The 12370-nt window shown below is 40.8% G+C and overlaps 2 protein-coding genes across 4 annotated transcripts in view; one reads left to right on the forward strand and one right to left on the reverse strand.

Moving 5' to 3' along the window:
- Positions 1-4752, forward strand: part of bcas2 (BCAS2 pre-mRNA processing factor) — a 7207-nt gene extending 2455 nt beyond the window's left edge. The window contains exons 2-7 of the mRNA XM_005730825.2: positions 952-1044; positions 1139-1209; positions 3538-3699; positions 3797-3847; positions 3939-4019; positions 4107-4752. Of these exons, the coding sequence (XP_005730882.1) occupies positions 952-1044; positions 1139-1209; positions 3538-3699; positions 3797-3847; positions 3939-4019; positions 4107-4233 (585 nt within the window). The 3' untranslated portion in view covers positions 4234-4752. The remainder of the gene's footprint in view (positions 1-951; positions 1045-1138; positions 1210-3537; positions 3700-3796; positions 3848-3938; positions 4020-4106) is intronic.
- Positions 4753-5318: 566 nt separating this feature from the next.
- Positions 5319-11706, reverse strand: otud3 (OTU deubiquitinase 3). Of its 3 annotated transcripts, none has more exons than XM_005730826.1 (8): positions 11578-11706; positions 10192-10445; positions 9477-9625; positions 7834-7946; positions 7599-7721; positions 7336-7468; positions 6933-7120; positions 5319-6718 (listed from the first exon to the last, which is right to left on the reverse strand). In XM_005730826.1, the coding sequence occupies exons 2-8, from the start codon at positions 10395-10397 to the stop codon at positions 6554-6556; spliced, it is 1077 nt and encodes a 358-aa protein (XP_005730883.1). In that variant the 5' UTR covers positions 10398-10445; positions 11578-11706; the 3' UTR covers positions 5319-6553. The 3 variants fall into 3 exon arrangements, with proteins under 3 accessions (XP_005730883.1, XP_013765708.1, XP_013765707.1); XM_013910254.1 differs by having other exon boundaries at positions 10192-10493; XM_013910253.1 differs by having other exon boundaries at positions 10192-10497.
- Between the last annotated feature and the right edge of the window lie 664 nt (positions 11707-12370).

Below are 12370 nucleotides of genomic sequence, written 5' to 3' on the forward strand. Positions count from 1 at the left end.
TATGCACACCTGATATAGGGTGTTGATGTCATTAGACCACACCCCTTCTCATTACAGAGATGCACATCACCTAATATGCTTAATTGGTAGTAGGCTTTCAGGCCTATACAGCTTGGAGTAAGACAACATGCATGAAGAGGATGATGTGGACAAAATACTCATTTGCCTAATAATTCTGCACTCCCTGTACAGTCTGTAGTAAGAGCAGTGCCATAACAGGAGAGCTGACAACAGAAAAGCACTCTGACACTCCCACGGCATTGTGTGCAACACCATTTGGCAAAAAACAGTTAGTCATTCAGCACTTAAAGATTTTTCTTAGATACCTTCATATTTTTGTAAGATTTATCTATTGCATATGTTTGGATTTGATTCTCTTAGTATGTGAGCAGTATTTAATGTTTTCTTGATTTGCTGTAAGTCGGAGTCCATTAGACTAGTACAGTTTTACAGCAACATTTATCTTTCTTCTCAAATTTTTCTCAACTTGCAGCTCAATGACTCAATGACTGTACTTGTCCAGTCATTGATCTCCTTCATGCTCAAGAATAAGATTGCATCTGTCTTTAGATCAACAAGACAAACATTTGGATAACACTCAAAAGGGACATCAAATCCTGTACATATTGTTGCAGTAGAATATTTGAATATGGCAGCAATGGGAATGTTTGATTTTCCACTAGTCTGTTATCAGAAGTTATGTTCTCTAAGGGTCTGATTCATTTTTCCATGTGTATGAAAAAAAGAGAAGTGTACCTTTTAACCAATAAGTATTACCCCACAGTTTCAAAACTGATGAATTCCTAATTAAAAGGCTACACCTCAAAGAGTTTCAGTTGTCGAATAACAAGAAGTGAATTGTGCAACTCTAATGCAATTCATTTCAAGTGAATTTCCCAGTGGCTGCAAAATATTCCCCGTGCCAAACACGAATCGTGTTTCTTCCTTCAGGCAGCAGCGTTGGTCGAAGAAGAGACCAGAAGATACCGACCTACAAAAAACTACCTGAGTTACCTGCCTACTCCTGATTTCTCTGCTTTTGAGGTGATGAACTCATCAGAAGTTTAAAACCTTCTTAGTGGTTTCAGCTGCTGACAAGGAAATAATGGTGCTTCTTCTTTGTTCTCACCCCCTTCAGACAGAAATAATGAGGAATGAATTTGAGCGGTTGGCAGCTCGGCAGCCGATGGAACTCCTGAGTATGAAGAGGTAAATCCTGCCAGCTGTAAGAGCCTGATGGTAGCTTAGCTGCAAGTTGAGCTTTTTGCTTATTTGCCACAGAGGAAGAGAGATGCATTCATATAGTCAACCTACTACACTGCTTCTAAGTTCTTTCTAGGCTGTTCACCCATTCACTGATTCACACTGTAAAGTTGTGTTTTTAATGCAGTGTAGTCTCAGGGCCCAAAGATCACAACCATTCATTTAAAGTTTGTCAAGGATGATGCAAAATATGGTCCTTAAATTGTTGATCTGCTGTTGTGCAGTCCTGTGAGTTTTTGTCCAAAGCTTCAGCTGTTGGTCACATTTGACTTAAGAATATTTTCGTATACAGAGGGTTCATGGTCAACTCAGTGACTGCAAGCTGCCCAGGCCCTGTGGCTGCAAAACAAGCACAAATCCACCGTGCTTGATAGTTGATGTGAGGCACTTGTGCTGATGTGCTGTGTTTGGTTTTTCCTTTGTTACAGAAGTGTTTTGGTTTGTTCAAATGCAACTTTTTCTAATTTTACTGTCATAAACTTTAACATTTAACATGCTAATCTAGGATTGTAGCATCGTTTTAACAAACGGTCAAAACTTCAGCTCTTATAGAGGTGCTCACAGGTGCTGATGATTAGTTACTAAATTACATTTGAGTGGCATGATACAGTCATAATTCATATGCAAGCATGATGGGTGTACTTAGTTTTTCACAGGATTTCATAGATTCTTGTGAAAAAACTGTTTTTATACAACTTGACTTGCTTTTCCAGTAGTAGCTGTATCCCTCCCCTTCTTTAATTACACAACTGTTCAAGTCACATGCCGTATCATACATGATTCTGGCACCACATTAAAAAAAGAAAGAAAAAGAAATTCAACATTTTATGTAGCACTTAAATGATTTCCACATTTTCAGACAGGTCGGTTAACTCAGCTTTTGTTGTTGTTTTTTTAAATGTACGTTGTTGATAGTATTCCAAAATCTTTGCAAAACGGGGTAGTAACAGATGTGAGTGAAGTTGGCCCCCCACCTTCTTCAAATCCAGCAAAAGTGGTGTCACATGTTTGTGCTGCAAAAATGTTTGTTTGTGCCACTATCATTTCAAAGATATTAATAAAAATTTCTAGAGGTCATCTAAGGTCAGGAGGTAGATGACTTCTTCGGTACAGTAATGATGGTGGAGGCTTCAATACATGTGGGAACGACAGCCTGACCCTAATGATGTGTTCAAGATGTCTGTGAAGACCTTTGAGTTCCACAGCATAGTCCGTCAGTGCTCGTCCAAGGATGTTATCAGGACCTGGAGCTTTGCTTGTATTGATTTTGGCAAGAGATCTCCACACACTGTCTGGGGATTGTATCACCACGGTCTGCAGAGTGGGCTTGTAGTCTGTGATGGTTTGTATTCCTTGTCACTGCCTCTGAGTATCTCTGCTATCGCTGAAGCTTTGCAAAATCCTCCTGGATTACTGCCTTTTCATCTCTGATGCCACGTGACAGGTTTGCCCTTGCTGTTCTTAGGCTCACCTAATCCTCGGCTCTGAAGGCTGCATTTCTCAACCTTAGGAGCCTTGGACCTCACCTGTGAGCCATGGTTTCTGATTGGCCCGGACAGTGATAGCTCTGGTCTCTGTGACATCATCGATGCATTTTGGGATGTAGGCAATGACAGTTTCAGTATATTCCTGAAAGTCTGTGGTGTTGTCGTGTGTGGCAGCCTTTTTAAAGATCTCCCAGTCTCTGGTGGAAAAGCAGTCTTGCAGTGCCATCAATTTTGTCTGATTTGGGTAATGTGGGGGGGCTGGTTGACCTTCTGGCCTTTAAATTTTCTTTAATATCTTTAAAATGATAGCGGCACAAACAAAAATTTTAGCAGCACAAACGTTTGATACCACTTTTGTTGGTTTTGAAGAAGGTGGGGGGGGCAACTTCACTCACATGTAACTTAGTATTTTTCTGCTATTTTTTTATTTTTTTTTTTTACATTTTTTGCCTTCATTTCTGTTTGTTTCACATGTTAAAGTTTAACCCTCTGCTGTAAAAGGCTGTTTGGGTATTATCATCACTAAGTTTGTTAATGCAATAACTAAAGAAAGAAAGCAACATAGCAGCTACAGATGCTATCATAGGTGCATCTTCTAAAAATCTCATGAGTTCTCGGTGACCGCAACCTCAAGTTCAGAGGTCAAGTTTTCTGAAAACCTTGTGAGAACGATAATTGAAGAACCCAGCGATGTAGGATTTTCAAGTTGATGCCATCGGCGTGTCTACTAGGCAGAGGAGTAGCACTGGTGATCACCAGTATTTTAATAAATGTTTTCCTCATTGAGGTATGAGTTGCCGGCGCCCTCATCAGGACAGAAGAATGACATTACAGCGTGGCAGGAGTGCGTGAACAACTCGATGGCCCAGCTGGAGCACCAGGCGGTCCGTATCGAGAACCTGGAGCTCATGTCGCATTATGGAACCAACGCATGGAAGGCCTACAACGAGTGCGTACAGTCTCCAGATCCAGTCTGCACAGTGTTGATGTCTGTGGGGAAATACTGCTAACACGTGTCGTGTTTGATTTTTTTTTTTTTTCTTCAGCAACTTGGCCTTCATGATCGAGATGGCACAAAAGGAACTTCACAAATTCAGGTGAGTTCATTGCCTCAAACCTTTTGCTCCAAAACACGGTGTTTAATGTGTTTTAATATTTATCTGTTGGTGTGTTTGTTCTGCCACACAGGAAGCAAATTCAGGATTTGAACTGGCAGCGTAAGAATGATCAGTTGGCAGCAGGAGCCAAACTCAGAGAGCTGGAGTCTAAGTATGTTGTTGGAAGAGTTTACGTTTGTATCATTGACGCACAGAAGTTTTCCGTCTGTTTTAACATCTGTATTTGTGCCCTCAACAGCTGGGTGTCACTCGTCAGTAAGAACTATGAGATCGAGCGGGCAATCGTTCAGCTGGAAAACGAAGTCGCTCAACTCCGGCAACAGCAGGGAGACGAAAACAAGGAGAACATCCGACAGGACTTTTAGGAGCTACTGATCCCGCGGTCGGATTCCATCTTGGCTTGTGAGGCTAACAGGACTAAGAAGCAACCTTAGGACTGAAGTTTTTTTGCCGCGTTCCAAATGCGCCCATGAATCTCAATTTGCAGCACACAGTTTACCACTGTACACCTTATTCCAGTGTAAAAACACGACACAATACATCATCTTTTCACAAACGGAAAGTCGAACACAATAAAACGGCTTTTGTTGCCTCACGTGGTTTGGTAGGACAGGCAGATGAAATATCACATGTGACATTATTTAGTCTGTTGGCTGTAAATGCTAATGATATTATAGCATTAGCGTTTAGTGTTTTGTCACATGAGCTCATTTCGGAAGTTTACATCGACCTGATTCTTCAAGCTCTCTTCCAGCTCAACAGTGTGTTTGGAAAAATGTACATAGTTTGTTGTTTGAAGCCAGACTCATCTTTATGAGCTCCAGCATGACTTCAATTAATGTAATTTTTTAAAAGCGGTTTTAATAAATTGAACTTTTCTTATATTGTAGTGTGAATTTGATTGAACTCTTAATATTTCCCTTTCTTTTTTAAACTTGGTCTGATATCCATTATATTTTATTCTAATTTAAAATCATAAAACACACCAGTTTCTTCTTTCCTGTGAGGCACAGCAGCCTTGGTTAGCTATATCCTCCTACAAGGGGGCCTTGGTGTGCTCTTTTACACAATACTCTTACAGTTCAGTCTTTCAGTTCATGTACTGTTCAGCTGAAGCTAGTAGCTTTAGCACTTCTCCTGTTAAACCAGCTTCCATCTGATTGGCTGCCGCTCACAAACAAGAACATCAGGTGAGTTGAGCTGTCTGCCTCAGATGACAATTTTAAGGGGATCTCCACTCACCAATATCACACAGGTAATAGGAAAAAAGCTGAAACAGAAACAAACGCAGTCTAAATCTGACCTTTAGGCTCTCAGGGAATGCTTGAGTTCATGACAGGAAGTAATTTAATAGCTTCCCTTTTTAAACAGTCAGTGTACACAAGGTTGAAGGAATATTAAACATGAGATTAGGCTAGTTAGTATCCATAATAACATATCAACACGTGCATGTCCCTGCATACTAGACTCGTTTATTGGCAGCAGCTTTGCTGAGTGCAAGATCATTTATTACACCTAAGTGCACAAATATCTGGTGACAGACTGTTGTTGGCTAACTAAATTACAGCACTATGCACAAATTAGTGGGATCCTTGACAGTGACACGGGGTGGGAAAATGTCAAGAAACCAAATTAAATACAGGAATTCTGCATTTGCTTTATAATATCGAGAAGCTTCTGTAAAGGCTTCACAGTGTAGTGGTTTACACATTTTGTTAAGAAGCAAACAATCTTCAGTATGCTTCTTGGAGGAGAGACAAATGTTGAGGCGTCCCTCAGGAAGATATTGGACCCCCTGTGTCCTCTGATGCACCCGTGTGAGGGTTACACAAAGTAAAGAGAAAAACTACGCTTGTAGTAAAAAGCTCAGAGTAGAAAGGTGATGTATAAGTGCAGCACATTTTCTACCCGCTGTGGTGAATAAGGGAGCAGCTGTCAGCATCCTTCCTTTGTCTGTTAAAATGATGTAATCATTTCTCTTAATGCCATATTAATTAAAAAAAGAAAAAAGAAATTCAATACTACCTTTAAACACATTACTTAATGAAAATGTCAGGAACTTACTTTGACTCATAAACCTTTAATTTAAACAGCTCGTCACCCTGGATAGTACATAGCGTACTACTGGGTTCACACAGGAATAAAAAAAGGTAAATCTGATTTATTATTATTTATTGCCACGTTCCTCACACACACACTGTGTATAACAATCCTTTCGTCTGCCCCACCCCCCCCAAATACTGAATTTATTCTTCGATCACAGACAGATAGAACATCAGAATAAATTCAAGTCTGTGGCAAATCAAAAAGCCTGGCTGTGCAAGATTGTCTGTAGTCATGAAAAGCCCGATGTCCAGCATAGAAAGGAGCTAGATAACGTAGTGCTTAAACCACATATGAGCAGCTTCTACATACACCAACACCTGGAATGGATGGAACTAAAGAAAAATCCCAACAGAAATACTGATACTCATGCGCTTTCGCTTGTCTCTTACAACATTCGCCCATCTCTCACACACACACACACACCAGTTTGCAGGCACCGTTAAACTCTTTGCAAAGATGCTAGAGGGTTCTCCTTAGGAAAAGTTATCCAATGTGACTGAAATTTTGACTATGTGCAAAACTTTATGGACAGCCACCGGTAGCAAGAGTAGCAGAAGGTATTTTTGGCCATGCTCCAGTCTATATGCTGAGAGTGTTCAGAGCTGGTACTAAAGTAACAGCGTCTGGCAGGTTTTGGTTCTGGTCCTGGCTTCCTTTACTCTGGAGGAACTTCTGTCGATGCCGCTCCTCCTGACGCTTCTTTTTCTCGAGCCGCTGCTGCTCTTTCCTCTGTTTGTTGGAGACCTAGGGGTGAGCGAAAGAAAAGAAAAAGTCAGTTATCCTCGTTGAGTAAAGTTTAAAACTGCTAAAGCATGACCAATGCTGCAAAAAGATATTTCACAAGTTAGGAACACCAATGTGAATCAATTTCATGTATAATGTGAAGTATAAAATATTGATTTAGCTAGACAGGCTCCTTTATAATGCAAATAATTAGCAGGAAATTTGTGTCCACAACCTTGGATTTTTGAACGTTGCTGCCCTCTGCTGTCTCGATGGGATCACTGCAGTGAGCGGCTGCAGCTCTGCAGGCTGAACAGGATCCAGAGGCACACTGGCCCTGGCAGGACTGGCCCACCGCAGAGCCAACAAGCCACTCGGCGTTGATTGTCGCTGCACTCAGTTGGAGTAAGTTTTCCTCATCACCTGAGGCAAAAAAGATATAAACATGCAAATACAATCAGATCTGTTTCTGTTAGTGTCATACTAAGAGTCTCAGTTCAATGCTGGGATGTTTATGTGATCAACACAACTAGCTGTGAAAAAACATCCAAAGCATTCATGATTCTGACGATTATGTTGCTTTCCCTCACAGAAGTCTACTTGTTCCAACAGCTAATAATTTAAATGTAACTTCTAACCCTGGATCCCTCGATTCTTGATGGAGCTCAGGATCACGTTGTCCTCCTCTGACGCTGAAGGAGAAGACTTTTTGTGCCTGTCTCTCTGACCGTCCCCAAACTCACGCTGCTGTCCATGTGAATTCTGCATATTCTGGGAACAACAATGATAAGAAAAACATCAGAAAAAATCTAGTAGAAGACGGCTCATTGGGTGCAGTGTTGACATATAAAGACGCATGCTAGATGAGAGCTAACTGTACTGGTCTGGTAGGACACCACACCTCTATGCGGAGCTGAGCAGGACTCTCAGAGTTGTCTCCTATCCGTCTCACGCTGTCATAATGGTCTCCATAGCGGTAGGCAATGTGCAGCTCTCGGCACACCTGCTTCTCTGAACCGTTGATCTGCAACAAAAACACAACATATAAACAGCGTGGTGTGCCACAGAGACATCATATAACAAATTATATTAGCGCACAAGATCAGGAGACATAATTTGAAAGTGTCTGCTCCTACCTCCCACAGTGGAGTGTTGAGCTGATGGATAACCACTTTCACCTGTTGACTGCGAGCAAATGCCACAATGGCATCGTTGCCAGCAAAAGTACCAGGCTGAGAAAGATTGGCCACTGCAAGGAAAAGAAGCACAGAGTTGTTACTGCCACAACTGCTCTCTTGAACTTTCAACACATGACTCTTAAAGTCTGTCTGCTAAAATGACTAAAGCTGTCCTATTGTATATATTACTATTTCCACATTTTTACACTAAAAAAAAAGTAAACTAAGAGATCGTATATTTATTTTGTGACACCCCGTCCCTCCCACAGGCCACTTACATACATCTGTCACTCAGAAGCAATAACCACCAGAGGTCACTACAAAGTTTCTGGTCAAAACTGCATCCCACTGAACTCAGCTGTCTGTCTGTGCAACTATATTGCCAAAAATATTCCCTCACCTACTGAAATCATGGAATTCAGTTGTTTCAATCACTTCCATGGCCACAGGGTATAATATTCAAGCATGAAGACATGCAGACTGCTTTTACAAAGATTTGTGAAAGAATGGGTTGCTCTCAGGTACTCAGTAAATTTCAGTGTGGTACCATGATAGGACCTGTGTAACAAGTCCAATCGTGAAATTTCCTCGCTACTAAATATTCCACAGTCGGCGGATGCTGAGGTGCATAGTGCACAGAGGTTGCCAATTTCCTGCAGAGTCAAGCACTACAGACCTCCAAACTTCAAGTGGCCTTCAGATTAGCTCAAGAACCATGTGTAGAGCGCTTCATGGAATGGGCCTTCATGGCAGAGCAGCTGGATTCAAGCACAATACACAGTGTTGGATTAAGTGGTGTAAACTGAGCCATCACTGGACTGTGAAGCATTGGAAACAGTTCTCTGGAGTGACGAATCACACTTCTCCATCTGGAAATTTGGTGGATGAGTCTGGGTTTGGCAGTTACCATCAGAACGGTATTTGTCTGACTGCATTACGACAAGTGTAACGTTTGTTGGCGGGGGGGGTTATGGTGTGGAGTTGTTTTTCAGAAGTTGGGCTTGGCTCTTTACTTACAGTGAAGGGAACTCTTAATGATTCAGCATACCAAGATATTTTGGACAAACTTTGTGGGAACAATTTGGGGATGTTCCATCGTGACTATATAACAATGCATAAAGCAAAGTGCACACAGACGTGGACCTTGCCATGTGTTTTCTTTCTTCCAAGTTTCTCTTCCAAGTTTGGGTTGAAAGAACTTGACTGGCCTGTACAGAGTCCTGATCTCAACTCAACAGAAAACCTCTGGGATGAATTAGAGTGGAGACTGTGAGCCAGGCCTTCTCGTCCAACATCACTGTCTGACCTGACAAATGTACTTCTGGAAGAATGGTCAAAAACTGCCGTAAACACTTCTAAACTCTTCCCAGAAGAGTTGAAGCTGTTACAGCTGTAAAGGATGTGCTGACACCATTTTAAACACTATGGATTAAGAGTGGGATGTCAGTCAAGTTTGTATAGGTGTGAAGGCAAATACTTTTAGCAATATAGCATAGGTACCGTTATAGATTGTGGATTGCAAGTAAGAGTAAGTCTAGCTAATCACATTGTTTTCTTGGCATATGTAGCCAATGTTACCCGCTTGCTTGTTTTTTTCTTACAGTGCTGTGCAAAGGGAACGTCATCCTCAACAAAGGGCTCAAAGTCTTGTCGATGGGATGTCATATAATCAACAGTTTCCTGGCGAAGACGCAGGTGGCCCCGGGAGTGACCCTCTAACTGGTCGCCTAGAGCTCTGAACAGACAATTCCTAAAGAACAAAAGGAAATGACAAATGACTGCCTGTGGTTGAAGGGTTTAATATACAATCTTTACCAAAATGAAGTTAAAAGTTGTTCGAATTTTTAAATCAAAGAGAGCTGCTCAGCCTTATTTTTTTCCAAGCATTTTTGAGCCCTCATAATTGATTATGTAAAGGATAAAGACAGGGCATTTTTAGAACAGATTAAATACATTTAAGCTCTTTTAAAAACTGCATCCAAAAAAATTAAAAACAAATCCAGGTGCTCCGATCTAAAGCCAGAACTGTTTTTTTAAGATATCACCATATGGGATGTGGTGGGCCAAGTTATAGGATATGAACAATCTCCTATTTACCTACATTGTGATACTAAGCCTCATTAACTAGACACGATTCCCTCTGAGTCAAAACTATTTTTAATACAGCAATAAGCTAATGCAACCTACAGACTCAACACTGGTGTTCACATATTCACATAATAAGTTCACATAATATTTTGATCACTTTGAAATAAATGAGAAATCAGTTTAAGCAGGACCACACAGAGAGAGCAGGTCTGATATTCTGGCTCTTACCCATCTCCAGGGACTTCTCTCAGCTTGAGCCCCAGTGCTTGCAGCTGATTGGAGAAACTGACAAACTCTGCACCTTCATCGCCATCCTGAGGGCGGTTCTTGCGGTCTTTTGCGATGGCCCGGCGCACTGCCCTTTCATCCCTCTTGCGCTCCAATTCACTCTTTTTATTGCTCCGCAAAGATTTGTGCGTCTGTTTCCTCGACATGTTGACTGCACTCGTGTCTGCAGGCCTACAACACCACAGTGCGTCTCCCTGTGGCAGCGAGCAGGCGCTTCATGAAAGACTACCACACGTCTGTAACTTTCTTTTTTTAATGACAGAGAAATAGTAGATTTTTTAAATATTTCAACCAGACGGCATATTAGATCATTCTAGATTGATTATATATATATATATATATATATAACACCACACACACACACACACACACACACACACACACACACACACGTATATATATATATAGTTTCTTGAAGGACATTCAAAGCTCTTCTTTGGGGTTTGTGATCCCACATTGCTTCAATGATGTCCAGGTCTGGGCTCTGGGGAGGCCAGTCCATGATTAATAGTGTTCCCCTATGTGTTTTTCTATTGACGTATGCTTTTACAGTGCGGCAATATGTTTGGGACCAAAATCTATCGGTTCTGTTATGTGACTGACAAACTTTCAGACAGTCTGACTGTATGAAAGCAAAATAGAAAGAAATGAGGGGTGGCTCAAGACATTTTCACAGTAGTGTACCTTTACTTCAAAAAGGCAGCATAAACTTTTTATTTTCATTTCTTTAATATATATATATACATCTGTCAGTATTATCTCAGGTAATTTATGACGTTTTGTGACTTTAATTCTGCCAAATAATATTTTGTTTTTTCTTGAAAATTAACAATTCCAATTTCGAAACTTTCTGGATTTTTCTTTGAAGGATATCCCCTAACCCGGCTTTGTATTTTTTATTTTATTTTATATAATTGTTTATTTTTCTTGGCCTGTAAACATAAGCCGTGATACACTTTAGAGAAAACGCACCACGTCTAAAACGTGGTACGTTTTAGATATAAACGTCCAATAGTTTTTTTTTTACTTCCTTTGTTTGTACTGAAGCTAAATCATTTTACTTTGCTTTCTTAAATGTAGCCAATTAGTCAGCAGTATGGAAGCTAACTAATAAACACTTAGAAACTTAAGTGGGTACGGAGTTACTCGCTATCTACTTAGCTCAAACGAAGCGTTTTCGGCGACAGCTTAGCTGTTAGCTAGCATTAGCGGCTAGGTGCAGAGTACTCAACAGCTGGAGAGATTACATAACAAATCACCTCTTGTCTTTATCACTACATCATGACACACCGAGTAACTTAACATAGTTGACGTGCTGACACTTACCTTTAAAAAAAACTCTGATTGACGAGATAACCAGTTTTTGTTTTTATTATGTTCTAGCTCAGAATAGGAAAGTTGTGATTGTCCGTTTTTGTTTACAACTGAGGTTCCGCGTACGTATATCCGTGTACGTCAAAACGTACGGAAGGAGAAATGGGCCAAACCGTAAATGCGATTAAAAAGGCTTGCAGTAGCAGCAAATTTTCTTCATTTAAACAAAGTAAACAAACAACAAGGAAAAAAAATGACAAGACTCCAGTATCTATCTCTCTTTCTTTCTATCTATCTCGTGGTCTTTAAATTCACCACCTTCCGCCTTCTTAATGTCTTCTAAGGCTACTCACAACCTACTCATTTTAATGACTCCATGCAGTTGATGAATATAAGGCGGAGGAGTGGGCTGAAAAGTAATAAACAGGATGTTTGCAACGTTAAGAAAAACAACATCAACAAAAACAGACACAGATAAAGAAAATAATCTCAAGAGATAAAACTGCATAAAACTTTTTTTATTTCCAAAAAACGAGACAAGAAAAAACATAAAGGAGCCATACGGCTCTGTGTGTGTGGGGGTTATCATGGGTAAGTGCTGGCATTGTGTGAACAGATGTAATGGCCTACAGGCTATCCGCGTGCTTGTACGTGTGCAGCAATCAGCGCCCGTTACCTGAGTGAAACATAGGAGCCGTCAGCCACGTTTGACTCAAAGGACAACAACTCTGTACTGTATGTGCACGAGCAGTGTGTGTGTGTGTGTGTGTCAGCAAGGCAGATCATGTTTTATGATAAGAGTTTC

Source organism: Pundamilia nyererei, unplaced genomic scaffold (assembly GCF_000239375.1).
Source record: "Pundamilia nyererei isolate P.nyererei 1_Seehausen unplaced genomic scaffold, PunNye1.0 scaffold00039, whole genome shotgun sequence".
Classification (NCBI taxonomy): domain Eukaryota; kingdom Metazoa; phylum Chordata; class Actinopteri; order Cichliformes; family Cichlidae; genus Pundamilia; species Pundamilia nyererei.